This window comes from Canis aureus, chromosome 20, assembly GCF_053574225.1.
Source record: "Canis aureus isolate CA01 chromosome 20, VMU_Caureus_v.1.0, whole genome shotgun sequence".
NCBI classification, from domain to species: domain Eukaryota; kingdom Metazoa; phylum Chordata; class Mammalia; order Carnivora; family Canidae; genus Canis; species Canis aureus.
This window is the reverse complement of record NC_135630.1, coordinates 27,367,485-27,394,563: the sequence shown is the minus strand read 5'-3', so window position 1 is coordinate 27,394,563 and position 27,079 is coordinate 27,367,485. Positions and strand designations below refer to the sequence as shown.

General features: G+C 40.5%; 1 protein-coding gene across 2 annotated transcripts in view; it reads left to right on the top strand.

Annotated features, from left to right (window-relative positions):
• The window catches only part of FAM168B (family with sequence similarity 168 member B), a 51,265-nt gene that overhangs the window by 12,595 nt on the left and 11,591 nt on the right, over window positions 1-27,079 (top strand). For both annotated transcript variants that reach the window (XR_013358945.1, XM_077861210.1), the window contains exon 3: window positions 16,163-16,246. Coding sequence is in view for 1 of the 2 variants with exons in the window: in XM_077861210.1 (XP_077717336.1) it covers window positions 16,163-16,246 (84 nt within the window). In the remaining variant the exon portion in view is untranslated. The remainder of the gene's footprint in view (window positions 1-16,162; window positions 16,247-27,079) is intronic.

Sequence of the window (27,079 nt, the reverse complement as noted above, 5' to 3'; positions counted from 1 at the left end):
AGGCTCCATGCCGGGAGCCCGACGTGGGATTCGATCCCGGGTCTCCAGGATCACGCCCTGGGCCAAAGGCAGGCGCCAAACCACTGCGCCACCCAGGGATCCCCTGCTGTTGAGTTTAATAAGTTGTTTATAGATCTTGAATACTAGCCTTTTGTCTGACACGTTTTTTGCAAATATCTCCTCCCATTCTGTAGGTTGTCTTTTAGTTTGGATGACTGTTTCTTTTGCTGGGCAGAAGCTTTTTATCTTGATGAAGTCCCAATAATTCATTTTTGCTTTTGTTTCTTTTGTCTTTGTGGATGTATCTTGCAAGAAGTTACTGTGGCCAAGTTCAAAAAGGGTGTTGCCTGTGTTCTTCTCTAGGATTTTGATGGAATCTTGTCTCACATTTAGATCTTTCATCCATTTTGAGTTTATCCTTGTGTATGGTGTAAGACAGTGGTCAAGTTTAATTCTCCTGCATGTGGATGTCCAATTTTCCCAGCACCATTTATGAAGAGACTGTCTTTCTTCCAGTGGGTAGTCTTTCCTGCTTTGTGGAATATTAGTTGAACATAAAGGTGTGGGTCCACTTCTGGGTTCTCTATTCTGTTCCATTGATCTATGTGTCTGTTTTTGTGCCAGTACCACACTGTCTTGATGACCACAGCTTTGTAGTACAACCTGAAATCTGGCATTGTGATATCCCCAGTTATGCTTTTCTTTTGTAAAATTCCCCTGGCTATTTGGGGTCTTTTCTGATTCCACACAAATCTTAAAATAATTTGTTCTAACTCTCTGAGGAAAGTCCATGGTATTTTGATAGGGATTGCATTAAACGTGTAAATTGCCCTGGGTAACATTGACATTTTCACAATATTAATTCTGCCAATCCATGAGCATGGAATATTTTTCCATCTCTTTGAGTCTTCCTCAATTTCTTTCAGAAGTGTTGTAGATCTAGCCTAGAGGAGGGGCAAGATGGCGGAAGAGTAGGGTCCCAAAATCACCTGTCCCCACCAAATGACCTAGATAACCTTCAAATCATCCTGAAAATCTACGAATTCGGCCTGATATTTAAAAAGAGAACAGCTGAAACACTACAGTGAGAAGAGTTCGTGCTTCTATCAAGGTAGGAAAACGGGGGAAAAAGAAATAAAGAAACAAAAGGCCTCCGAGGGGGAGGGGCCCCGCGAGGAGCCAGGCTGAGGCTGGGGCGAATGTCCCCAGGACAGGAGATACCCGTCCCGGAGAAGCAGGAGCTGCACCAACCTTCCTGGGCGGAAAGGCCTCGCAGGGAGTCAGAGCAGGACCCCAAGAGGCCGAGGATGCCCTCAAGCTCCCTGGGACACTAATAGACACCTGCGCCCCAGGGGAGTGCGCCGAACTCCCTAAGGGCTGCAGCGCGCACGGCGGGACCCGGAGCAGCTCGGAGGGGCTCCGGCAGCAGCTCCGTGGAAGGGGCTGCGGGTCGGAGCGCAAATCCAACAGCGCAGGCCCCGGGAGCACAGGGTGCCGGGACACAGCCAACGATCCGGCCTCCCCCCGGGACAGGCAGAGCCGGGAGGGCTCAGGAAAGCCAGGACGCTCCTGCCCCAAGCTGAGCACATCAGCGGCCCCGCCCCGGAGCCTCCAGGCCCTGCAGACAGAGTAGTTCGGGCAGGAGCTGAATCCAGGTTTCCAGAGCTGCAGCAGCCACTGGGGTTGTTCCTCCTTCGGCCTCACGGGGTAACAACCCCCCACTGAGCCCTGTACCAGGTAGGAGGCAGAGCAGATCCCCCAACTGCTAACACCTGAAAATCAGCACAACAGGCCCCTCCCCCAGAAGACCAGCTAGATGGACAAGTTCCAAGGGAGGTCAAGGGACTTAAAGGATACAGAATCAGAAGATACTCCCCGTGTTTTTTATTTTGGTTTTGATTTCTGATTGCTTCCCCCACCCTATTTTTTTCCCCTTTCTTTCTTTTTCTTTCTCTTTTTCTTCTTTTTCCATTTTTTCTTCCTTTTTTCTTTTTCTCTTTTCTTTCCTTCTCTCTCTTTTTCTCCTTTTCCCAATACAACTTGTTTTTGGCCACTCTGCACTGAGCAAAATGAATAGAAGGAAAACCTCACCTCAAATGAAAGAATCAGAAACAGTCCTCTCTCCCACAGAGTTACAAAATCTGGATTACAATTCAATGTCAGAAAGCCAATTCAGAAGCACTATTATACAGCTACTGGTGGCTCTAGAAAAAAGCATAAAGGACTCAAGAGACTTCATGACTGCAGAATTTAGATCCAATCAGGCAGAAATTAAAAATCAATTGAATGAGATGCAATCCAAACTAGAAGTCCTAACGAGGTGGAAGAACGAGTGAGTGACATAGAAGACAAGTTGATGTCAAGGAGGGAAACTGAGGAAAAAAGAGACAGACAATTAAAAGACCATGAAGACAGATTAAGGGAAATAAACGTCGGCCTGAGAAAGAAAAACCTACGTTTAATTGGGGTTCCCGAGGGCACCGAAAGGGCCAGAGGGCCAGAATATATATTTGAACAAATCCTAGCTGAAAACTTTCCTAATCCGGGAAGGGAAACAGGCATTCAGATCCAGGAAAGAGAGAGATCCTACCCTTAAATCAATAAAAACCGTTCAACACCTCGACATTTAATAGTGAAGCTTGCAAATTCCAAAGATAAAGAGAAGATCCTTAAAACAGCAAGAGACAAGAAATCCCTGACTTTTTTGGGGAGGAATATTAGGGTAACAGCAGACCTCTCCACAGAGACCTGGCAGGCCAGAAAGGGCTGGCAGGATATATTCAGGGTCCTAAATGAGAAGAACATGCAACCAAGAATACTTTATCCAGCAAGGCTCTCATTCAAAATCGAAGGAGAGATAAAGAGCTTCCAAACAGGCAGGAACTGAAATAATATGTGTCCTCCAAACCAGCTCTGCAAGAAATTTTAAGGGGGACTCTTAAAATTCCCCTTTAAGAAGAAGTTCAGTGGAACAATCCCCAAAAACAAGGACTGAATAGATATCATGATGACACTAAACTCATATCTGTCAATAGTAACTCTGAATGTGAATGGGCTTAATGACCTCATCAAAAGGCGCAGGGTGTCAGACTGGATAAAAAAGCAGGACCCATCTATTTGCTGTCTACAAGAGACTCATTTTAGACAGAAGAACACCTACAGCCTGAAAATAAAAGGTTGGAAAACATTTACCATCCAAATGGTCCTCAAGAGAAACTAGGGGTAGCCATCCTTGTATCAGATAAACTAAAATTTACCCCGAAGACTGTAGTGAGGGATGAAGAGGGACACTATCTCATACTTAAAGGATCTATCCAACAAGAGGACTTAACAGTCCTCAATATATATGCCCCGAATGTGGGAGCTGCCAAATATTTAAATCAATTAATAACCAAAGTGAAGAAATACTTAGATAATAATACACTTATACTTGGTGACTTCAATCTAGCTCTTTCTACCCTCGATAGGTCTTCTAAACACAACATCTCCAGAGAAACGAGAGCTTAAATGATACACTGGACCAGATGGATTTCACAGATATCTACAGAACTTTACATCCAAACTCAACTGAATACACATTCTTCTCAAGTGCACATGGAACTTTCTCCAGAATAGACCATATACTGGGTCACAAATTGGGTCTGAACCGATACCAAATGATTGGGATTGTCCCCTGCATATTCTCAGACCAGAATGCCTTGAAATTACAACTAAATCACCAGAGGAATTTTGGAAGGACCTCAAACACGTGGAGGTTAAGGACCATCCTGCTAAAAGATGAAAGGGTCAACCAGGAAATTAAGGAAGAATTAAAAAGATTCATGGAAACTAATGAGAATGACGATACAACCGTTCAAAATCTTTGGGATGCAGCAAAAGCAGTGTTGAGGGGGAAATACATCGCAATACAAGCATCCATTCAAAAACTGGAAAGAACTCAAATAAAAAAGCTAACCTTACACATAAAGGAGCCTGAGAAAAAACAGCAAATAGATCTTACACCCAGCAGAAGAAGAGAGTTAATAAAGATTCGAGCAGAACTGAACGAAATTGAGACCAGAAGAACTGTGGAACAGATCATCAGAACCAGGAGTTGGTTCTTTGAAAGAATTATTAAGATAGATAAACCATTAGCCAACCTTATTAAAAAGAAGAGAGAGAAGACTCAATAAAATCATGAATGAGAAAGGAGAGATCACTACCAACACCAAGGAAATACAAACGATATTAAAAACATGTTATGAACAGGTATACGCCAATAAATTAGGCAATCTGGAAGAAATGGACGCATTCCTGGAAAGCCACTTACTACCAAAACTGGAACAGGAAGAAATAGAAAACCTGAACAGGCCAATAACCAGGGAGGAAATTGAAGCAGTCATCCAAAACCTCCCAAGACACAAGAGCCCAGGGCCAGATGGCTTCCCAGGGGAATTCTATCAAACGTTTAAAGAAGAAACCATACCTATCCTACTAAAGCTGTTTGGAAAGATAGAAAGAGATGGAGTACTTCCAAATTCGTTCTATGAGGCCAGCATCACCTTAATTCCAAAACCAGACAAAGACCCCACCAAAAAGGAGAATTACAGACCAATATCCCTGATGAACATGGATGCAAAAATTCTCAACAAGATACTAGCCAATAGGATCCAACAGCACATTAAGAAAACTATTCACCATGACCAAGTAGAATTTATTCCCGGGACACAAGGCTTGTTCAACACTCATAAAACAATAAATGTGATTCATCATATCAGCAAGAGAAAAACCAAGAACCATATGATCCTCTCATTAGATGCAGAGAAACCATTTGACTAAATACAGCATCCATACCTGATCAAAACTCCTCAGAGTGTAGGGATAGAGGGAACTTTCTTCAACATCTTAAAAGCCATCTACGAAATGCCCACAGCAAATATCATTCTCAATGGGGAAGCACTGGGAGCCTTTCCCCTAAGATCAGGAACAAAACAGGGATGTCAGTCTCACCACTGCTATTCAACATAGTACTGGAAGTCCTAGCCTCAGCAATCAGGCAACAAAAAGACATTAAAGGCATTCAAATTGGCAAAGAAGAAGTCAAACTCTCCCTCTTTGCCGATGACATGATACTTTACCTAGAAAACCCAAAAGCCTCCACCCCAAGATTGCTAGAACTCATAAAGCAATTTGGTAGCGTGGCAGGATACAAAATCAATGCCCAGAAATCAATGGCATTTCTATACACTAACAATGAGACTGAAGAAAGAGAAACTAAGGAGTCAATCCCATTTACAATTGCAGCCAAAAGCATAAGATACCTAGGAATAAACCTAACTAAAGAGATAAAGGATCTATACCCTAAAAGCTATAGAACAGTTCTGAAAGAAATTGAGGAAGACGCAAAGAGATGTTAAAATATTCCATGCTCATGGATTGGCAGAATATTGTGAAAATGTCAATGTTACCCAGGGCAATTTACACGTTTAATGCAATCCCTATCAAAATACCATGGACTTTCTTCAGAGAGTTAGAACAAATTATTTTAAGATTTGTGTGGATTCAGAAAAGACCCCGAATAACCAGGGGAATTTTAAAAAAGAAAACCATATCTGGGGGCATCACAATGCCAGATTTCAGGTTGTACTACAAAGCTGTGGTCATCAAGATCGTGTGGTACTGGCACAAAAACAGACACATAGATCAGTGGAACAGAATAGAGAACCCAGAAGTGGACCCTGAACTTTATGGTCAACTAATAATTCGATAAAGGAGGAAAGACTATCCATTGGAAGAAAGAGAGTGTCTTCAATAAATGGTGCTGGGAAATTGGACATCCACATGCAGAAGAATGAAACTAGACCACTCTCTTTCACCATACACAAAGATAAACTCAAAATGGATGAAAGATCTAAATGTGAGACAAGATTCTATCAAAATCCTAGAGGAGAACACAGGCAACACCCTTTTTGAACTTGGCCACAGTAACTTCTTGCAAGATACGTCCACGAAAGCAAAAGATACAAAAGCAAAAATGAATTATTGGGACATCATCAAGATAAGAAGCTTTTGCAGAGCAAAGGATACAGTCAACAAAACTCAAAGACAACCTACAGAATGGGAGAAGATATTTGCAAATGACGTATCAGATAAAGGGCTAGTTTCCAAGATCTATAAAGAACTTCTTAAACTCAACACCAAAGAAACAAACAATCCAATCATGAAATGGGCAAAAGACATGAAGAGAAATCTCACAGAGGAAGACATAGACATGGCCAACAAGCCCATGAGAAAATGCTCTGCATCACTTGCCATCAGGGAAATACAAATCAAAACCACAATGAGATCCCACCTCACACCAGTGAGAATGGGGAAAATTAACAAGGCAGGAAACCACAAACGTTGGAGAGGATGCAGAGAAAAGGGAATCCTCTTACACTGTTGGTGGGAATGTGAACTGGTGCAGCCACTCTGGAAAACTGTGTGGAGGTTCCTCAAAAAGTTAAAATTAGACCTGCCCTACGACCCAGCCATTGCACTGCTGGGGATTTACCCCAAAGATTCAGATGCCATGATACGCGGGGACACCTGCACCCGATGTTTCTAGCAGCAATGTCCACAGTAGCCAAACTGTGGAAGGCGTCTTGGTGTCCCTTGAAAGATGAATGGATAAAGAAGATATGGTTTATGTATACAATGGAATATTATTCAGCCATTAGAAACGACAAATACCCACCATTTGCTTCAACGTGGATGGAACTGGAGGGTATTATGCTGAGTGAAGTAAGTCAATCGGAGAAGGACAAACAGTGTATGTTTTCATTCATTTGGGAAATATAAATAATAGTGAAAGGGAATATAAGGGAAGGGAGAAGAATTCTGTGGGAAATATCAGAAAGGGAGACAGAATATAAAGACTCCTAACTCTGGGAAACGAATTAGGGATGGTGGAAGGGGAGGAGGGCGGAGGTGGGGGTGAGTGGGTGATGGGCACTGAGAGGGACACTTGACGGGATGAGCACTGGGTGTAATTCTGTATGTTGGTAAATTGAACACCAATAAAGAATTATTTTATTAAAAAAGTGTTCTATAGTTTTTAGGGTATAGATGCTTTACCTTTGGTTAGGTTTATTCCTAGGTGTCTTATGCTTTTGGGTGCAATTGTAAATGGGATTAACTCCTTAATTTCTCTTTGTTCAGTCTCATTGTTAGTGTATAGAAATGCCACTGACTTCTGGGCATTGATTTTCTATCCTGCCACACTGCCAAATTGCTGTATGAGTTCTTGCAATCTTGGGGTGGAGTCTTTTGGGTTTCCTATGTAGAGTATCATGTCATTGGCGAAGAGGGAGAGTTTGACTTGATTCTTTGCAAATTTGATTGCCTTTAATGTCTTTTGGTTGTCTGATTGCTGAGGACTTCTAGTACTATGTTGAATAGCAGTGGTGAGAATGACATCCCTGTCGTGTTCTTGATCTTAGGGTAAAGGCTCACAGTGTTTCCCCATTGAGAATGATATTTGTTGTGGGCTTTTTGTAGATGGCTTTTAAGATGCTGTGGGATGTTCCCTCTATCCCTACACTCTGAAGAATTTTGATCAGGAATGGGTGCTCTGTTTTGTCAAATGCTTTCTGCGCATCTTTTGAAAGGATCATATGGTTCTTGTTTCTCTGGCTGATATGATCTATCACATTGATTGCTTAGGAGTGTTGAACCAACCTTGCATCCCAGGGATAAATCCCACTTTGTCATGGTGAATAATCTTCCTAATGTACTGTTGGATCCTATTGGCTAATATCTTTTTGAGAATTTTTGCATCTGTGTTCATCAGGGATATTGGTCTATAATTCTCCTTTTTGGTGGGGTCTTTGTCTGGTTTTGGAATTAAGGTGATGCTGGCCTCATAGGATGAGTTTGGAAGTATTCCGTCTCTTTCTATCTTTTGGAACAGATTTAATAGAATAGGTATTGTTTCTTCTTCAAACGTTTGATAGAATTCTCCTGGGAAGCTATCTGTCCTTGGACTCTTGTGTCTTGTATTTCCTTGGTATTGATGGTGATCTCTCCTTTTTTATTCGTGATTTTATTAATTTGAGTCTTTTCTCTTTTGTTTTAATAAGGCTGGCTAGTGGTTTATCTATCCTTTTAATTCTTTCAAAGAACCAACTCTTTGTTTTGTTGATCTGTTCCACAGTTCTTCTGGTCTCTATTTCATTGAGTTCTGCTCAAATCTTTATTAACTCTCTTCTGCTTGGTATAGGTTTTTTTTTTTTTTTTTTTTAAAGACTTTATTTGTTTATACATGAGAGATACAGAGAGAGGGAGAAAGAGAGAGAGAGAAAGAGAGGTGCAGAGGGAGAAACAGGCTCCATGCAGGGAGCCTGACATGGGACTGGATCCCGGGTCTCCAGGATCAGGCCCTGGGCTGAAGGCTGTGCTAATCTTCTGAGCCACTGGGCTGCCCTGGGTGTAGGTTTTATTTGGTCTTCTTTTTCCAGTTCCTTTAGGAGCAAGGTTAGCTTTTGTATTTGAGTTCTTTCCAGTTTTTTGAGGGATGTTTGTATTGCGATATATTTCCCTCTCAGGACTGCTTTTGCTGTATCCCAAATATTTTGAATTGTTATAATTTCATTCTCATTAGATTCCATGAATCTTTATAAGTCTTCTCTAATTTCCTGTTTGACCCTTTCATCTTTTAGCAGGATGCTCTTTAACCTCCGGGTGTTTGAATTTCTTCCAAATTTCTTCTTGTGATTGATTTCTAGTTTGAAAGCATTATGGTCGGAAGATATGCAGGGGCCAATCCCAGTCTTTTGTTATTGGTTGACCCAGTATATGGTCTATTCTGGAGAAAGTTCCGTGTGCACTTGAGAAGAATGTGTATTCAGTTGCGTTTTGATGTGAAGTTCTGTAAATATCTTTGAACTCCATCTGGTCCAGTGTATCATTTAAAGCTCTTGTGTCTTTGGAGATGTTGGGCTTATAAGATCTGTCATTTACAGAACGTACTGTGTTAATGTCTCCCACTATTACTGTATTATTATCTAAGTATATCTTAACTGATTATTAATTGCTTGATATACTTTACAGCTCCCACATTAGGGGCATAAATATTCATGATTATTAGGTTCTTTTGTTGGATAGATCCTTTAAGTATGATAGAGTGTCCCTCTTCATCTCTTACTATAGTCTTTGAATAAAGTTTAATTTATCTGATATGAGTATTGTATCCCAGCTTTCTTTAGATGACCATTTGAATGGTCAATGGTTCTCCAGCCTTTTATTTTCATGCTGTAGGTGTCCTTAGGTCTAAAATGAGTCTCCTGTAGACAGCAAATAGATGGGTCTTGCTTTTTTATCCAGTCTGAAACTCTGCACTTTTTAATGGGATCATTAAGCCCATTCACGTTCAGAGTTACTATTGAAAGATATGAATTTAATGTCATTGTAATTTATATTCAGTCCCTGTTTTTGTGGATTGTTTCTTTGGACTTCTCTTTTACAGAGTTCCCCTTAGTATTTCTTGCAGAGCTGGTTTGATGGTCACATAGTCTTTCAGTTTCTGCCTATCTTGGAAGCTCTTTCTCTCTCCTGTTCTGAATGAGAGCCTTGCTGAATAAAGTATTCTTGGCTCCATGTTCTTTTCATTTAGGACCCTGAATATATCCTGCCAGCCCTTTCTGGACTGCCAGGTCTTTGTGCAGAGATCTGCTGTTAATCTAATATTTCTCCCCAATATTTCTCCCCATGTAAGTTAAGGATCTCTTGTCTCTCACTGCTTTAAGGATTTCCTCTTTATCTTTGGATATTGCAACTTTCACTATTAAGTGTTGAGGTGTTGAACAGTTTTTACTGATTTGGGGAGGGTATCTCTCTATCTTCTGGATCTGAATGCCTGTTTACTTCCCCAAAGTAGGGAAGTTCTCAGCTATGATTTGTTCAAATATACTGTCTCGCCCTCTGTCTCTCTCTGCATTTTCGGGAACCCCAGTTATACATAGATTCTTCCTTCTGAAGCTATCATTTATTTCCCTTAACCTTTCCTTATGGTCTCTTCATTGTCTTTCCCCTTTTTCTCAGCTTCCTTCCTTGCCATCAAGTTGTCTTCTGTGTCACTCATTCTTCTACCTCATAACCCTCATTGTTAGGACCTCTAGTTTGGATTGCATCTCATTTAATTGATTTTTAATTTCGGGCTGATTAGATCTAAATTCTGCAGTCATGAGGTCTCTTGAATCCTTTATGCTTTTTTCCAGAGCCGCCAGTATCTTTATAATCGTGCTTCTGAATTGGCTTTCTGACATCGAATTGTAATCCAAATTCCTTAACTCTGTGGGAGAGTACTATTTCTGATTTTTTCTTTTGTGGTGAGTTCTTTCTAGTCATTTTGCTCAGTGCAGAGTGGCTAAAAATAAGTATTACTGGAAAAAGGAAGGAAAAAAGAGAAAAAAGAAAAACAAACAAAAGTAAAAACAAAACACAAAAACAAGGCGGTGTATCCTCTGATTCTATATACTGTAAATCCCTCAACTTCCCCTGGAGCTTTCCAGAGCTGCTCCGTCAAGAACTTGCTCTTCTTGCCCGCTGTGCTGATTCTCAGGTGTGTGTACCTGGGGTAGCTGCCCAGCCCCCTGCCAGGTGCATGGCTCAGTGGGAACTGTTTATCCTGTGAGGCCCCTGTTTCCTGGCGCCCTGCTCTGTCCCAGGCACAAGGTGATACAGGGAGGAACAACAAGACTGGCAGCGTCCAGGTTTCTAGCCCTGGAGTCAGCTCCCACAGTAACTCTCGCAGCTCCCAGTCCACACTGGCCTGGATGCTCCAGGGGTGGGGGGTGCTGATCTGCGCAGCTCAGGAGTGTCCTCACTTTCCTGTGTCCTCCTGGCCCCTGCCTGTCCCAAGGGGAGCGCCGGATCCTGGGCTGTGTCCCTCAGAGCCTTGGGCTCTGGGGCCTGCGCCACTGGAATTGTGTTCCCGTTGTGCGCAGGCCACTCCACCTGGAGCCACCGCCTGAGATGCTGCCTGAGCTTCTCCTGGGGCACAGCCCCCTCCACAGGGAGCCACTGCCTGAACTCCTGAGGCCCTGCGGGCGCACGTTCCAGCCCTTTAGGGAGCTCTGCAGGCAGTGTGTGGCACGCTCTCCCCTGGGTCGCGCTTCTCTGTTAGTGACCCTGGGAACCTGGGGGCTCTACTGCCCCTCCTGGGATCCTGCCCGAGTTCCTTGCGAGCACCTCACTGTCCTGGAAGATTGGTAAAGTTTCTGCTTCTCTGGGACTGGGCTTTCATGTCCTGGGGGCACTCCCCGCCTGGCCTTACTTAGCTTGGCTCCTCGCTGGGCCCCTTCCATTGATACATGATTGACAAGTAAAAATTGTAGATACTTAGGTTGTACATCATGTTTTTTTTAGAGGTGTATGTAATGATTTAATGTATGTATTCACTGTGAAATGATTACCACAATTTAGTATCTTAAAATACTATTTTGTTTGAGGATTAGAATTTCAACATACAGAATATTACATACAGTAATATTCTAATTACTCTTTCATTATACAAAAGGTAGTGAACACTCAGATGAAATTAGGGGAAATAGGCATTTTTTTGGGGGGAACCTTCGTGAATGTTCTAATGAAGAACGTACCTAATCAGGTAGGGAGAACCTGAGGACTGTGCTCCGTGTTAAGTTTTAGCCAGCTCATGGGGGAGCTGTGAGGGAAGGATTGGAGGTGAGAGGAGGCAGGCCCTCAGGAGGCACTGCTGCCAGAGGCTGTCAGCCCACGCAGTGTTCATGGCTGAACAGGGGCTTCTTTTCCAGAATAGAAATTCAGGTGGTGATGTTTGCTTTGCTTTGTCAACTCAGAACATTCTAGAAATTATTCTACATCAGTTACAGAGGTTTGCTTTGTTCTCTTTTATATTTTGCATAGTACTGCTGTGTAAACATGCATCTTGTGGGATTGCCATAGCTAATTCAACCAGTTCTTTGGATAGATAGGTTGTTTGAAGTTTTTTGTTATTCCCATAATGCTGCAGCTTATGTTGATTGTGGGAATTATCTTCAGGATGGGCTCCTTAAGATAGAATTGCTGGGTGAGAGGGTAAATGCATTTGCAATTTTGAGGATGCTTCTGATTTCCCCTTCATAGAATTTTTACTGTTTTGTATCCCTACTGGAAGTGTGTGAGATGATGGTTTCTCCACAGTCTTGCCAACAAGTGTGTTTTCAGCTTTTGGACTTTTAGTGGTCTGATGTTAGAAATCACATCAGTGTACACGAAGTTGGCAGTTCTGTCCATGTCTTCTGTTGATTTATATTTTGATTATTGGGTCTTTGTTTTTTTAGTTTTAAGAAGTATTCATATATTAAGAGTATTAAGTTTTTGTCTATATAATTTGCAAGTATTTTTTTCTTCTTTACTTAGCTCATGGTATTTAAAGCTATTCTGAAGTTTTTATTTTCATGAAGTAATTAATTTCATAAAAATGAGTAGAATTTGAGATCACTTATAATCTCTTACAATAGAGGTATCTGGGCAGTGTAGTTTCTAGCTTTCCAATGTTTCTGTCCCAGAAGGGACGTAGACCTGATGTTGAAGGAAATAGTGTATAGTATTTGCTGTGAGTGCATTTTTAGGAAGACACTGTTGTGGTCAGAAAGATTGACAGGAATAGGAAGGAACAGTGCTTCTCAACTTTCTAGAAAAATCAAGAAACAGAAGATGTTACAACCAGGACCAGTTAAAACAGTGCTTGTGACGATCCAGGAAGGTAGTCATTTCAGGGATTTCCATGTGGAGGTTTTGTGTGGTCACAGTAGAAACCTCTGGACTAGAGTAAGTGGGGTCAACTCTTCTGGGGTTCTGGGTCAGGGTGGTAGTGTATGTGTGGGATCTGGTGGTATGTGATCTGTGTGCAAGGGAGGTGTACTTCTGTGCGTGGACATAGAAGTAGAGGATGTCCTATTGCTGGTGGTTAATTATGCTGTTTTAAATACTTGTTATGTGGCTTTTCCTTATTTTAGAGCATGTTAACTCATTGTTAGAAAGTTAGGATAGGAAGGGCCAAGCAGACCATAATAGTAGTGTCCCAGGAACTCTCAGACACAAGGCAAGTACAGAAGCAGACAATGCCTCTGGAAGATTTATTGGTAGAGCTGAGGGCATTTGGATTTTGAGGGAATTGTGCAGAAGTCTACCAGTTATGATCTAGGTCAGTAGTATTTTAAGCTTTGTTTTTAACAGTGTGACCTTAGAAAAGATTTGTAAGTATTTCCTTAGTTCTAGGATGAGTTAGAGCATCTCCCAGAGTGAATTGAAGGCAGGCTTCAGAGCCTGGTTGGCCTCTTGCTGCTCAGAGTTGAGGCTTCTAAGGAACTGCTTAGGCTTCATAGAACAGATTGAAAGCCACTGCTATATGTTGGCAAATTGAACTCCAATAAAAAATAAAATAAAATAAAAAAACCCGCAAAGGTATTAGATATTCAAAACTAAAAAAGAAAGAAAGAAAGAGAGAGAGAGGGAGGGAGGGAGGGAGGGAGGCAGGCCACTTTCCTGGTCTTTTAAAAAATAGCCATTTTAGGTGTGTTTCAAGTTGAATCTGCCCTTAATATCCAAAATGAGTGAATCTGCTCAGCATTTCATCCCCTCACACTGTTTTCTAATTAATTGGTCAAGCGAGAAAATGATAATTTATGAAAGGAACTCAAAAAAGGTTTTGCTGAGGTAGAGGAGGATCAGTTTTGAGAAAGAAGAAGGTGACTCTGAAGCACAAGATTTGTATGTGAGGTGAGAACTGAGCATCTGCAAGTGGAGATTCCTTGGGAACAGTGCTACTGAACATTTCTGTACCTGCCTCTGAGGAGACCCATGGAACTTACAAGACCGCTATAGCAGGAGGTGCAGCAGAGCAAGGGCATCCTGCTGTGCTGGAGACTGCAGGGATTCCTGTAAGGCACTTTATCCAAAATCTTTACAAATGACATCCAGACTCACAAAGATTAGTTTTGAAATTTTACTGCGAACTCTACTTCTCTTTCTCCTTTATATTACCCTACTACCTTTCATTTTTTCACTTTGGTTACTCTTGACAACCACGGTACCTTAAATATCCCTAGGAGACGCTCCCTCTAAGTCTCCTCAATGGTGTCTTTTGAAGTCTGCCATTCCATTTCAATTTTATTTACCCGTGAAGGGAAAAATGGATAGACAACTTAACAGCTTTTCACAGCTAGTTTGTGACAGTAGTAAAGACTAGGGAATGTGGGTCATCTTCATTGGCTCTGTACCCATATAAGGAAGTAGATTCTAATGCTCCAGCTGTCACATGAATGGAACGTTTTGAACTGTGGACCAGATGGCTCAGGGGAAGTTCTGGGCATGGGCCTTACCAGAGGTCCCTAGGCTCTGAGGAGGCCAGGAGCCGGGTAACTGAGGCCTGCCCCTCTGCTGGTGGATGCCAAGAAGCCAGGATTTTGACTGTGGCACTTACTGTCTTACTTGATATTTTTGTTGTATTCACATGAATTAGTAGTAGTTATGGTTTAGTGTTATTAAGGATTCTTCATTTAAATGGATAAAGAAGATGTGGTCTATGTATACAATGGAATATTACTCAGCCATTAGAAATGACAAATACCCACCATTTGCTTCAACGTGGATGGAACTGGAGGGTATTATGCTGAGTGAAGTAAGTCTATCGGAGAAGGACAAACATTATATGGTCTCATTCATTTGAGGAATATAAATAATAGTAAAAGGGAAGGGAGAAGAAATGGGTAGGAAATATCAGAAAGGGAAACAGAACATAAAGACTCCTAACTCTGGGAAACGAACTAGGGGTGATGAAAGGGGAGGAGGGCAAGGGGTGGGGGTGAATGGGTGACGGGCACTGAGGGTTGCACTTGACGGGATGAGCACTGGGTGTTACTCTGTATGTTGGCAAATTGAACACCAATAAAAAATAAATTTATTATTTAAAAAATTAAAAAAAGATTCTTCATTTATATTAATAAATATTAGGTTGCTTGCAAGTGGATTGTAAGACTGAATTTTTCCCATTTCCATGTGTCAGTGGTGCCAGTTAACAGCCCCTTCACCACATGATATCTTAGCATTCTTATTGTTGCTAAGTAATAAATTATTAGCAGTCTAGAATAAAGCTGCTAGAAGTGTTAGGAATTTCCCGACTTCAGCTTAGGTTTGTGTTCGTGTGTTATTTTTTGGCATTCTAACTCCGTTTTCTGCCAAAAATTTTTTTTAAAGATTTTATTTATTTATTCATGAAAGACAGAGAGAGAGAGAGAGAGAGAGGCGCAGAGACACAGGCAGAGAGAGAAGCAGGCCCTGTGCAGGGAGCCCGATGTGGGAGTCGATCCCAGGTCTCCAGGATCAGATGCCCTGGGCCGAAGGCGGTGCCAAACCGCTAAGCAGCCGGGCTGCCCAAATTTTTTCAATTGTAGGAAGTTGTAAGCATTTACTGACAGGTTTAAAAAAGACTTGATTATATTTGTGACCCATTCCAATTCCTTCTTTAAAATTTAAATTCAAGTTAGATAACATATAGTGTATTTTAGTTTCAGAGGAGAGTTTAGTGATTCATTGGTTGCATATAACACCCATTACATCAAGTGCCCTCCTTAGTGTCCATCACCCAGTTACCACATTCCCTCACCCACTTCCCCATCAGCAGCCCCCAGTTTGTTCTCTATAGTTAAGTCTCTTATGGTTTGCCTTCCACTTTTTTTAATCTTTATTTTTCCTTTCTTTCCCCTTAATGTTCATCTATTTTGCTTCTTAAATTCCACATATGAGTGAAATCACATGGTATTTGTCTTTTTCTAGTTGAGTTATTTTGCTTAGCATAATACCCAGCAATGTTCTATGCACATTGTTGCAAGTGGGAAGATTTCATTCTTTTTATGGATGAGTGATATTCCATTGTATATATACACTACATCTCTGTTAACCATTCATCTGTTAATGGACATCTGTGATCCATCCCAATTCTGAGGAAAGGAAACAACTAGTAGTGACACTGCTTGGCATATGTAGTACTCTTGGGCTCCTTAAATCAATATGTGGAGTTTGATGAAGGGGATAAGAAGGATTGAGTCTGTGGGAGCCATGTTTGTAAAATTGTGTAACTCCTTCTGGTGGTGACATCACATTGTTCTGTTTTTTTCTCCAGCTGGTTTCCCCATGGGCTACGCAGCTGCAGCTCCTGCCTACTCCCCCAACATGTACCCTGGAGCGAATCCTACCTTCCAAACAGGTATGCAGCATATGTGTGCTGGCTGGCAGAAGTGCTTTATCCTCATGGCCGGGGGAAAGGAGAATGTAAAGTGGTTGGGTTTTGAGAAGTATGGGTATAGTATTAGGATTTGGGGTTGAACTGATTTCTTGGTTCATAAGTTTAGCCTTTATTTTAGTGAAATAAAAACTTTATTCTTACTGCACATAACACTTTAGACACTGCATTTCTGATGTTCTTCCACACATAGATCTGTATTCTAATCATACATTGTTTATAGGTAACTAGTACCAGATTACATATTTATGAAATAGTTTTGATTACTAGAAACTAAAGATCTTTTTCCCAAGTTAATAGATGGAATTTCCATGTTGCTAACAGTTTTAGAGATGACTGATTTCTCTATACTGTTTTGGCACTTCGATTATAGTTTTATTATTTTTTCTTTGAAGTGTAGTTGATAATGTTACATTAATTTCAGGTGTACAACACAGTGATTTCTACAAATCTGCTTTATGTTTTTCTTACACAAGTAGAGCTACTGTCACTGGACAACCCTATTACAGTTCCATTGATTCCATTGACTATATTCCCTATGCTGTGTCTTATATAGTTTTAAAACAAAGTCTTAATTTCAAATGCGTGAGAATATTTTTAGATTTTAGAAATCAGTGATACAGTTGAAAGTCCACTTGTTTTGGATCTGAACTTTGTAAAAGACAGTGGGACTTTGTGAGCTTATGCTCTAGTGTGGGCTCATTCCAGGCTTTACTCACCTAGACTAGACTTTGTGATTCTGCTGCAGTAGTGATGGCCCACACTGACCTGAAGGCTTGGCCTCATGGATCTGCTGGGGTGCTTCACTTTTTTCACCTCGGAACCCCTAGCCACACAGTTAACTTTGACAGAAAAAGAGAGAGGCGTAGTATCCTTTCCCTGAATTCTATTTTGCTAATCATAAAATTCTTCCTTCTCTGACTCTTCTGTCCCTTTCTCCTTTTCTCTTCCTACTCTGACTGTATTTGTTCAGCCAATAGCTCACACCTAGACAAAGATCTTGGTTTGGTCTTCCTGCTCCCAAGCCTTTTCTCCTCTAGTTCATGTTTCCTGCTTGCTTACACCAGAGTAATGTTCCCCAATGAAGGTTTCCTGTGACTGAGGGGGAGATTCTCCTTTAATCTCTGGTTCTTTGACACATTGGCCTGTTCTTTCCAGAATAGTTTCTGTTTTGTGTTTTTGCCAGCTTTTACTTAACGTTCTTTCTCTCCCACCTCACCTAGAGTACTTGTTTGTTGATTAAACCTACATCCCTCTTCCTTGTCTGGCCTCTGGGCAGGGTTACCCTCAAAGCATTTTTCCAGCCAAGTGTGCTGTCGTCTCTCCAGCCAACCTGGGGAGTAGGTTCTGGGTCTCCCATTAGTACCTGATCCTGGCAGTTCCATAAACCCTCACTTACTGCTTTTAAAATTGTATGAACGGTTCACTCGTGTAAAAAACAACTTTAAGACCCACCACCACATGGGCAATCACTCTGTGTCATGATGCAGTCTTGTCTGGTGTTTTTCTAAGTTGTATGTGTGTGGTCTTATAAAATTGGTGTCCCGCCTTATGTGTAGTTTTTTAATCCAGCTCTTTTCATTTAACAAGGGAACTTCTGTGTCATTAAATATTTTTTGAGAACATGAAAAGAAAAAAAGAGATCCTATAGAAATCCTTTTCCTGGGATTAGCAATATTATATTATTATTCACTGGTTTCTTGTTTTATTCTTCTTTTGTTTTTATTTTTTTTCTTCACTGGTTTCTTTAACAGCTAAATGTCACTGTCCATCTCCTTTTGTAAAACTTCTTACGTTGTTTAACGTTTTAAAAGTGGTTCTCTTAAAGGCGCCTGGGTGGCTCAGTTGGTTAAGTGACTGCCTTTGGCCCAGGTCATGATCCCAGGGTCCTGGGATGGAGTCTGGCATCTGGCTCCCTGCTCCGTGGGGAGACTGCTTCTCCCTCTGCCTGCCACTCCCCTTGCACGTGCTTGCTCTCTTTCTCTCTGTCAGATAAATAAATAAAGTAGTTCTCTTGAGGTATAGGTGACATACAGTAAATTGTACGTATTTGAAGTGTATAGTTTGGTAATTTTTGATGCTTTGTATATCGCCCTCACAGTTGGGAGTGAACATAGCTCTCATTTCTAAAAGCTTTCTCCTGCCCCTTTGTAATCTCCACCAGGATCCAGGAAATCACTGACCTGTTTTTTTCCCCTGTAGATTGTCTTATTCTCTAAAATTTTATATAAATGAATCCTATGGAATGTAATTTTTTCTTTTCTTTTTTTTTTTTTTTTTGGACTGCTTTCATTCTCCATAATTACCATCCATGTCATAGTTCCTTTTTATTGTGGGTTTCTGTTGTATGGGAATACCACAATTTGCTTATGCATTTGCTAGTTGATGAACCTATGGATTATTTGCAGTTTGGGGCTGTTAAACATGCAACTGCTGTGAATATCTCTGTACAAGTCTGTGTAGATGTAATGCTTCATTTTTGAGTAGATACAAAGGAGGGGAGTGGTTGGTTTCATGGCAAGTGTATATTTAACTTTGTAAAAAATTGCCAAGCTGTTTTCCCAAAATGGTTATTCCATTTTACATTCTCATCTGCAGTGTATGAGAGTTCCAGTTCCTTTACCTTCTTGTCAACACTTGGTATGGTCATTCGGTTTAATTTTAGCCATTTTTTGGGGGGGGGTGGTATGGTAATGTGTCATCCCAGTTTTAATTTGAACTTCCCTAAGGACTAATAATGTTGAGCGTCTTTTCATGAGCTTATTTGCCATTTGTAACATCTTTGGTTAAGTGTGTACATCTTTTACTGTATATCAGTTTTGAATTTCTTACTCAGTTTTACTTGTTTTACAGGTACATGATTTGCACATATTTTCCCCTGGTAGTGTTTGTTTCATTCTTTTAACAGTGTCTTTAAAAGAGCAAGAGTTTTATTTTTAATTTGTTCTGTGTGTGTGTGTTTTAAAGATTATTTGTAGGTAATCTCTACACCTAGTTTAGGGCTTGAACTTGTAACTCCAACATCAAGAGTCACACGCTCCATTGAGCCAGCCAGATACCCCAAGAGCAAGAGTTTTTAATAATTTTCAGATTATTGTTTTTTTCAGTTGTAGGTCATATGTTTGGTGTCATTTCTAAAAATGTTTGCCTAACCCAAATCACAAAGATGTTCTCATATTTCTTCTAGAAGGTTTATAGTTTTAAGTTTTACATTAAGTCTGTGTCCCATTTTGTTTACTTTTTATGTATGATGAGAAGAATAGATTGAAGTTTTTTTTTTTTTCTTAAGAATTTAGTTGTTTGTTACTGTATGTGATTATGCTGCAAACTACCATAAAATGTCACGTTCTAGAATTTTCCCTGGTAGCTTATTTGTACTCAGTTTCTCCTTGGAGTACAACAAGTTAATGTAAAAACGTACTAAAAGCGAAGTGCCTGCGTGGCACAGTTGGTTAAGTGTCTGACTCTTGGTTTTGGCCCATATTATGATCTTAGAGTCGTAGGATTGGAATCCATGCTCAGCAGCACAGGGTCTTCTTTTTTTTTTCTTTTTTTTTTTTTTTAAGATTTTATTTATTCATGAGAAAGAGAGGCAGAGACACAGGGAGAGAGAGAGAAGCAGGCTCCATGCAGGGAGCCTGACATGGGACTTGATACCGAGTCTCCAGGATCACTCCCTGGGCCAAAGGCAGGAGCCAAACCACTGACCCACCCAGGCGCCCCAAGCACGGGGTCGTCTTAGGATTCTCTCTCTTCTCCTGCTGCCCTGCCCCCCTGTGCAGGCGCATGCATTCTCTATCTTTCTCAAGTAAATAAATCTTCAAACAAAAATGTGCTAAAAGCTTCCAACTCTTTTTTTATTTTTTTACAAAAAGAGCCTCAAGTTGTTTGAGGCTGTCAAAGCTTTTCTTGCCTGGAGAGTATAGTACTCCCCCAAGAGGAAGCTTGGTGTTTTTAGGTCTGGTTAGCTTCTTCCTTTGGGGTGCCTTGGGGCCAACCTGTAGAACATGTGTCCTCCATCTTCTCTTTGAGAGATGCGTCCTCTTCTTGCTGCTTTTCCAAAACTGTTCTCAAGTTGCTGTTGTAACCCCAGAAGCTGGAGGCAGGTAGGAGTAATGGGATTGTTGGGGATGGTGGTTGCCAGCAGTGCCTGCCGTATTCACAGGGACATCTGCTGACAGATACTAGAGAGTTGTCAGCTGCCAGACTGCTGGCCCAGTATTGTCAGACCCCTCTGATCGTTAGGGAAAGCTGTTAATAAAGATGTATGTGAAATTTGTAAATGACAAAATAAGTTGAGAATAAAAAATAAGCAGGAAGAGGCTGGGGATAAAGATGTATATGAAATTTGCAGATGTGAAAATGAAAGCACTTTGAAGGTCCCACCAGCGTTCCCCCAGTGCTTCAGGTACCTGATTTGAGTCTGGGCCACAGCAGTGCTCCTATCTTTTTCTGGCATCTGCTCAGTGTTTCATATTATCAATTTAAAATTTTTTCCTTTTCAGTGGGCCTTTCATCTTACATGATGAGCAAGCCAGAGTTGTCACAATAAAAAAAGTTAAAAAGAAATTTTGTGTTCAGTTCTGCTGCTTTCTCAACTGCCTTCTGGTTGGTTCTCTCAGCATCAGATTTGTGGACAAAGCTGATGTATAGTACACAGGTGGTGTGTTTCTGGAGATTGGCTTTTGAAGCACTTTGGCAATCCTAAGACTACTTATTACTTCTTAACTCTTCTAAGTATGACATAGCAAGGGTTTAGAGAACCTTGTGATGAGATGTCATGTCTTTTGCTGAAAGATTCCATTACTCAGAGCCTGGAGATGGAGGTGTCATTCATTTCATCCTCATGGATAAGCGTAGTAGGCTGAGTACGCATGCAGCCACAGTGGGTTGTCTTTTTTTGGAATCAGAGCAATATATTGGAAAGAGTTTGGGGTTGGAGTGTGCTAGATGTGGCTCAGATTGTAGCTGTGTCACTTCTGGGAAAGTGATTTTATTTCATTTTTGGCATCTATATAATGAATTAACATATCCTCTCAGCTGTGTTATTTGAGGATTCTGGCAGGCAGTATGCACACCCTGAGGCTGCACATTCAGGCTTCTCTTCTCCCATTTACAGTTGTGAGTATCTGTAATTAATATTTGCAATGATCATCTGAAGTCTTCAAGAGAAGATTCAGTTCTTTACAGTAAACTCTGTTTAAGAAGTGATTTAAACACTACATTAGCACATGAGGGAGTATTTTTTTTCTTTCCAAGTTTTGAAATTCTAGTTAACATACACTGTAATATCAGTTTCAAGTATAGAATTTAGTGATTCATCTCTTAACATGCAATACCCAGTATTGAACACAATTGCCCTCCTTAATACCCATGAACTATTTAACCTATTCCCCTACCTACTAGTACACATTTTAAAGGGAGAAAAATGTTTCATCACTCTTAAGTGATGAAATAGTTTCCTTGGTCATGCCATGCAGGGCTGGATGGAGAATAAATTGGCGAAGATTTGAATTATGTTCATGAAGTAAGGCCCCAGGTTTGTTTAAGAAAAACTTCACTTATAGCAGCCACATAAAAGAGAAAAGCCTTAGAATGTTAGCAGGTCGTGGGGTCATGGAATCTGTTTCTTTCATTTTAATGAAGGGTTTACATGCACATAGTTTGAAGGTAACCTCATTCCTTCCCATCCCTGTTACTGTGACTGTGTGAGCATCCTTTGATGAATGTGTGCCTATTTTCTTCTGCAACTGCTTTATCTTCCCTGGTCCTGGTATCCCAGGTTAGGCCTTACCCTGGGGTCATTCTTCTCCAATATGTCAGGGATTTCTTCTCCCTTTCCCTTCTGGTCAGTTCCTTGTCTTAGTTTACCTTTTGGTTTTAGTGGAGGATCTCCTTTTGTAGTCTCCCAACAGTATGGAAGAGTCACATTTTTGTGATTTTTTTCATGTCTGAAAACATTTTGTTCTGCACTTATACTTTAATAGTTGGGTTATAGAATTCTAGGCTAGCAGTTATCTGCCCCCATCCCTCTGGCCCCCAGAATTTTGAGGACCTTGCTTAATTGTTTTCCAGCTTCCATTGTTGCTGCTGAGAATTGTGATACCTTGCTGATGCTTGATTGATTGTAATCTGGGTTTCTCTTTGGTAATCTTGTATTACTATTTTTGTCTCCAGTGTTTTGAAATTTCTTGATGTTGTGTTTTGGTGCAGGTCTTTCCTTCTCACATTTTATGTTCAGGATTTTCTTTTTTCTTTTTTAATATTTTTTGAAGATTTTTTTTCTAATTTTTTAATTTATTTGAGTAATCTGTACACCCATCATGGGGCTTGCATGCTCCTCACACTGAGCCAGCCAGGTGTCCCTATTCTGAAGTTTCTAAATAAATGCCTTTTATGCTAAGAAAATTATATAAAATCTCTTGTGGTATACAGCAGTTTTGGAAGAAATGATCTATTTGAATGTAAAAAGCTTTTGGCACTTCACAGCAGAGTAAGAACAGTGGGCCTTTACATGAGTTTTTCCTTAAGAGGAAGTTAGCCAGCAATGACTCACTTATTTGGTAAAAGTGAAAGAAAGATTCTAATCATTTTGTTGTCTGTGTTGCATTCATATGATGGTCTTTGTAGGAGAGGAGACTCTGGAAAGCTATTACTGTTTTTAAAGATTGTGTAGTGAATGTATTTGGTTTTGTATTGTGAATGGTTGACAAGGCTAAAAATTATTTTAGATAGGCCATGTCAGTTTTGGATACTATGAGAGGGGTGTGTGTATGTATTTTAAGCTTCCTGTTGAGATTCTGTGGATACATTGGAGCTAGTGTTGCATAAAACACAAAGTAGAATGCCTAGCACATACTCAGTTTTAACTGACTGGGAAATATATTTGTTTTCTTGAAACTGATTTGTCTTTAGTGTTGGATAGAAAGTACCTATATAAGAAAACAAAATATATTTTCTGGTTAGTATTAGGGCATAGCTCACAGTTATACAAATTTGCAATAAGATAACATATATTAAAAATCATTGCTGGAGCACCTGGATGGCAGAATCTGTTGAGTGTCTGACCTGATTTTGGCTTAGGTCATGATCTCAGGGTCCTGAGATGGAGCTCCGAGTTAGGTTCTGTGCTTGGGCAGTTCGTTTAAGATTCTCACTGCCTCTTCCTTTGCTCCTGTCTCCACTCCCTCTCTCTCTAAAATAAATCAGTCTTTTAAAAAAATCATTGCTGTCATTGATAGAAATAGTGGGTGACTATTTTTTCCAACATTTTTATTGTGAAAATTTTCAGTATACAGAGAAACTGAAAAAAGTTTCACAGTGAACATCTGCATGTAAACTGCCAAAATTCTATAATTAAACTTTTTTTTTTTTTTTTTTTTTTTTAAAGAGAGATCGTGCACAAAGAGTGTCAGGATGCAGGATTGGGAGAGAGAGAATCTTATGCAGGCTCTATGCCCAGTGCAGAGCCCCACACAAAGCTCAATCTCATGACCCTGAGCTCATGACCTGAGCTGAAATCAAGTCAGATGGTTAACCAACTGAACCACCCAGGCATCCCTAAATTAAACCTTTAAAAATCAACTTATTTTTTTAAAGTTTTATTTAAGTAATTTGTATCCCCCTGTGGGGTTTGAACTCTTGACCCTGAGCTCAAGAGTCATGGGCCCTGGGATCGAGTTCTGCATAGAGGCTCCCTGCTCGGTGGGAGTCTGTTTTTCCCTCTACCCCTCCTCCCTACTTGTGCGTGCACATGCTTGTTCTATCTCTCAAATAAGTAAAAATATAAATAAAATTAACAGTTTAGTTGTATCACTTATGTGTCCCTCCCTCTACCTGCAGTGCATCTTGTTTTTTTAATATGTTTCAAAGTAGGTTGTGGATGTTAATACACTTTACTCGTTTAGTTCAGTGTATATATCATTAACATTTGTTTGCAGTTCTGTTTTAGTTTTCTTTTTAGGTGAAATTTACATATGATGCACACATTTTAAGTGTACTATTTGGTTGCATTCTGACAGGTGTATGCACATAGTAGCTTCTTGGAATCATCTCATCCTCTTCTATAAGACACCTTCAGGTGATTAAGAGACCTAGGGCCAGCTGGAGGGATTTCTGCAGCAGTAGGCCTTGGGCCTCCATTAGAAGAATGAAAGGCATAGGTTGACCATTCATTGGTTGTGTGTGAAGGACTTCATCTTTTTTCAGTGGATGTGGTTGGTCAAAAGAGTGCTTCTGAGTCAGAGAATCTCTCTGTGAAGGGCTATATACCTGGATCTTCCTTGTTTTGATTTTATACTGTATTTGTGGAGGCTCATTCAGGTTGGCAACTTCCATTTTGTATCCAATCCGAGCTCCAAGCTCCTTCTGCATTTTGAATAGTGACAAAATGGTCTTAAACTTTCTTACTAGGAACAGTGGTAGGCTGGAACGCCTGGGTGGTTCAGTGGTTTTGGCTCAGGTCGTGATTCCAGGGTCCTGGGATTGAGTCCCACATCGGGCTGCCTGCATAGAGTCTGCTTCTCCCTCTGTCTATATATCTCTGCCTTTCTCTGAGTATCTCTCATGAATCAATAAATGAAATCTTAAAAAAAAAAAGGAATAGTGATAGACTTTTTAGAGACTCTATTTTCTTCACTTTTTTCATGAATTCATTGTGTGTTTTCACTTCCTCAAATAGCTGCTGCTTTTGCAGAATCAGTTTATCATATTGGGATCAATGAGATGCTGGGACATGGTGGGCAAACTTGTGGCCCAGTTATGGTGATGGAAGCATTCCACCTGAGCAAAGTGGCTGTTTGTTATTTTTACTTACAGTTGACATAGCAGTTAAAATGAATTTCAGAATAATACAGAAAAACCAGGGAGGGTCTTTTCAGTCTTCAAACAGAAGCTTTCTTCAAACAGCTTGGGAGTTGCCTGGTTTGGACAATGGAGTCAGGATTCATATCCAGATCTGGGGTTGTGCCCACTCTGCTACACAGGACTGTGTGACATTTTGGCCAGTAGTATCTTTATCAGCATCTTCATAATGAATGCCATGCAGGACATTTTGGGGAGTGAAACCGAGGCACACAAAGTACATGACAGTTCTAAGAAGGACTTCTGTGACTGACTTGATCCTTGTAAAAGGGAAATATCTTTGTGGCTCAAAAAAAAGCATCATTTAAAACTAGTGCATTTCAGGGTGCCTGGGTGCCTCACTTGGTTAAGTGCCTGACTCTTGATGTCGGCTCAAGTTATGATCTCAAGGTGGTGAGATTGAGCCCTGTGTGGTTGGGCTCCACTGCTCAGCGGGGAGCCTCCTTGACGTTCTTTCTCTACTCTGCCCCTTTCTCTAATAAATAAATTAAGAAAAACCAAACATTAATTTCCTGGGAGTTATTCATTCTCTTTCTCCCTTAAAAACAAAATATATGTACACTTCTAACCACAGTCCAATAATGTCATTTAAATTTTTCTAATTTTCTTAATACTCAGCTTTTTTGTTTTAAGATTTAATTATTTATTTGAGAGAGCGCATGTGAGCAGAAGGTGGAAGGCAGAGGGAGACGGACAGAGAGAATCTCAAACAGACTCCCCACTGAGTACAGAGCCCGACATAGGGCTCGATCCCAGGACCCTGAGATCCATGACCTGAGCCAAAATCAAGAGTCAGATGCTCACCTGAGCCACCCAAGTGGACTTGTTTTTAAACTCGAGGTGTAATTTATGCACAAACACTCATGTATTAAGTATTCAGTTAAGCGGATTTTGACTATTGTATAGACTCATGTGATTACCACCTGAATCAAAATCAAGCACTTTGATCATCCCAGACACTTTCCTTCCGCCCTCACCAAACCACCCTCCCTTTTCTGCCTCCATAGGTATACTTACATGCTAGGTATTGAAAATGAGATTGTACAATGTGTGCTCTTTTATGTGTCTGGCATCTTTTAAAAGTTCAACATGGTTTGAGATTTATTCATGTTTTTTTCTTTTTTGATACTGAGTAGTGTATATTTGGATGTATTGTAATTTATCCATTCTCCTTTTAATGAACATTTGGATTATTTCCTATTTTTTGTCTATTGTGAATAAATTTGGGTGAAGTGAACATTTTTCTTTTAAGTCTTATTGTGGATGTATGTTTTTATTCTTCTAGGGCAAATATCTAAGAGTGAATTCTGGGTCCTATAGAAAGTATTTCTCTAGCTTTATGAGAAGTTGTGCTGTTTGACATTCCCATGAACTAAGTGTGAGTGAGCCCTTGTAATAAATGAGAAGTAGTATCTCAGACACTTTAAAAAAAATTGTTTTTAAAGATTTATTCATTTTAGAGAGAGAGGTGCGGAGAGGGCCAGAGGGTAGGGAGAGAATCATCACACTCCCCCCTGAGTTTGTGTAGATCCTAAAGTGGGGCTTGATCTCATGACCCTAAGATCATGACCTGAGCTGAAACCGAGAGTTGACACTTAACTGTACCACCCAGGTGCCCCTTTCAGATACTTTTAGAAAGCAATTTTATTGAGGTGTAATTTACATATACTGAAAGTTATCTTTTAAAGCATATGGTGTGGTGTGTTTAGACAGAAGCATACAGTTGTGTAACACCACCACAGCCAAGTGACTTTCTTCTCTTGAAAAGTTCCTCATGCCCTTTGGCCCCTAAGCACCACTAATTGGTTTGCTATCATTGAAGATTAGGTTCATCTTTCCTAGAGTTTCTTATGTGAATTTAGCGTGTATATAAAATTTATATATATATATAAATTTGTTTAAATTTTATTAAGTAGTCTTCATGCTCAACATGGC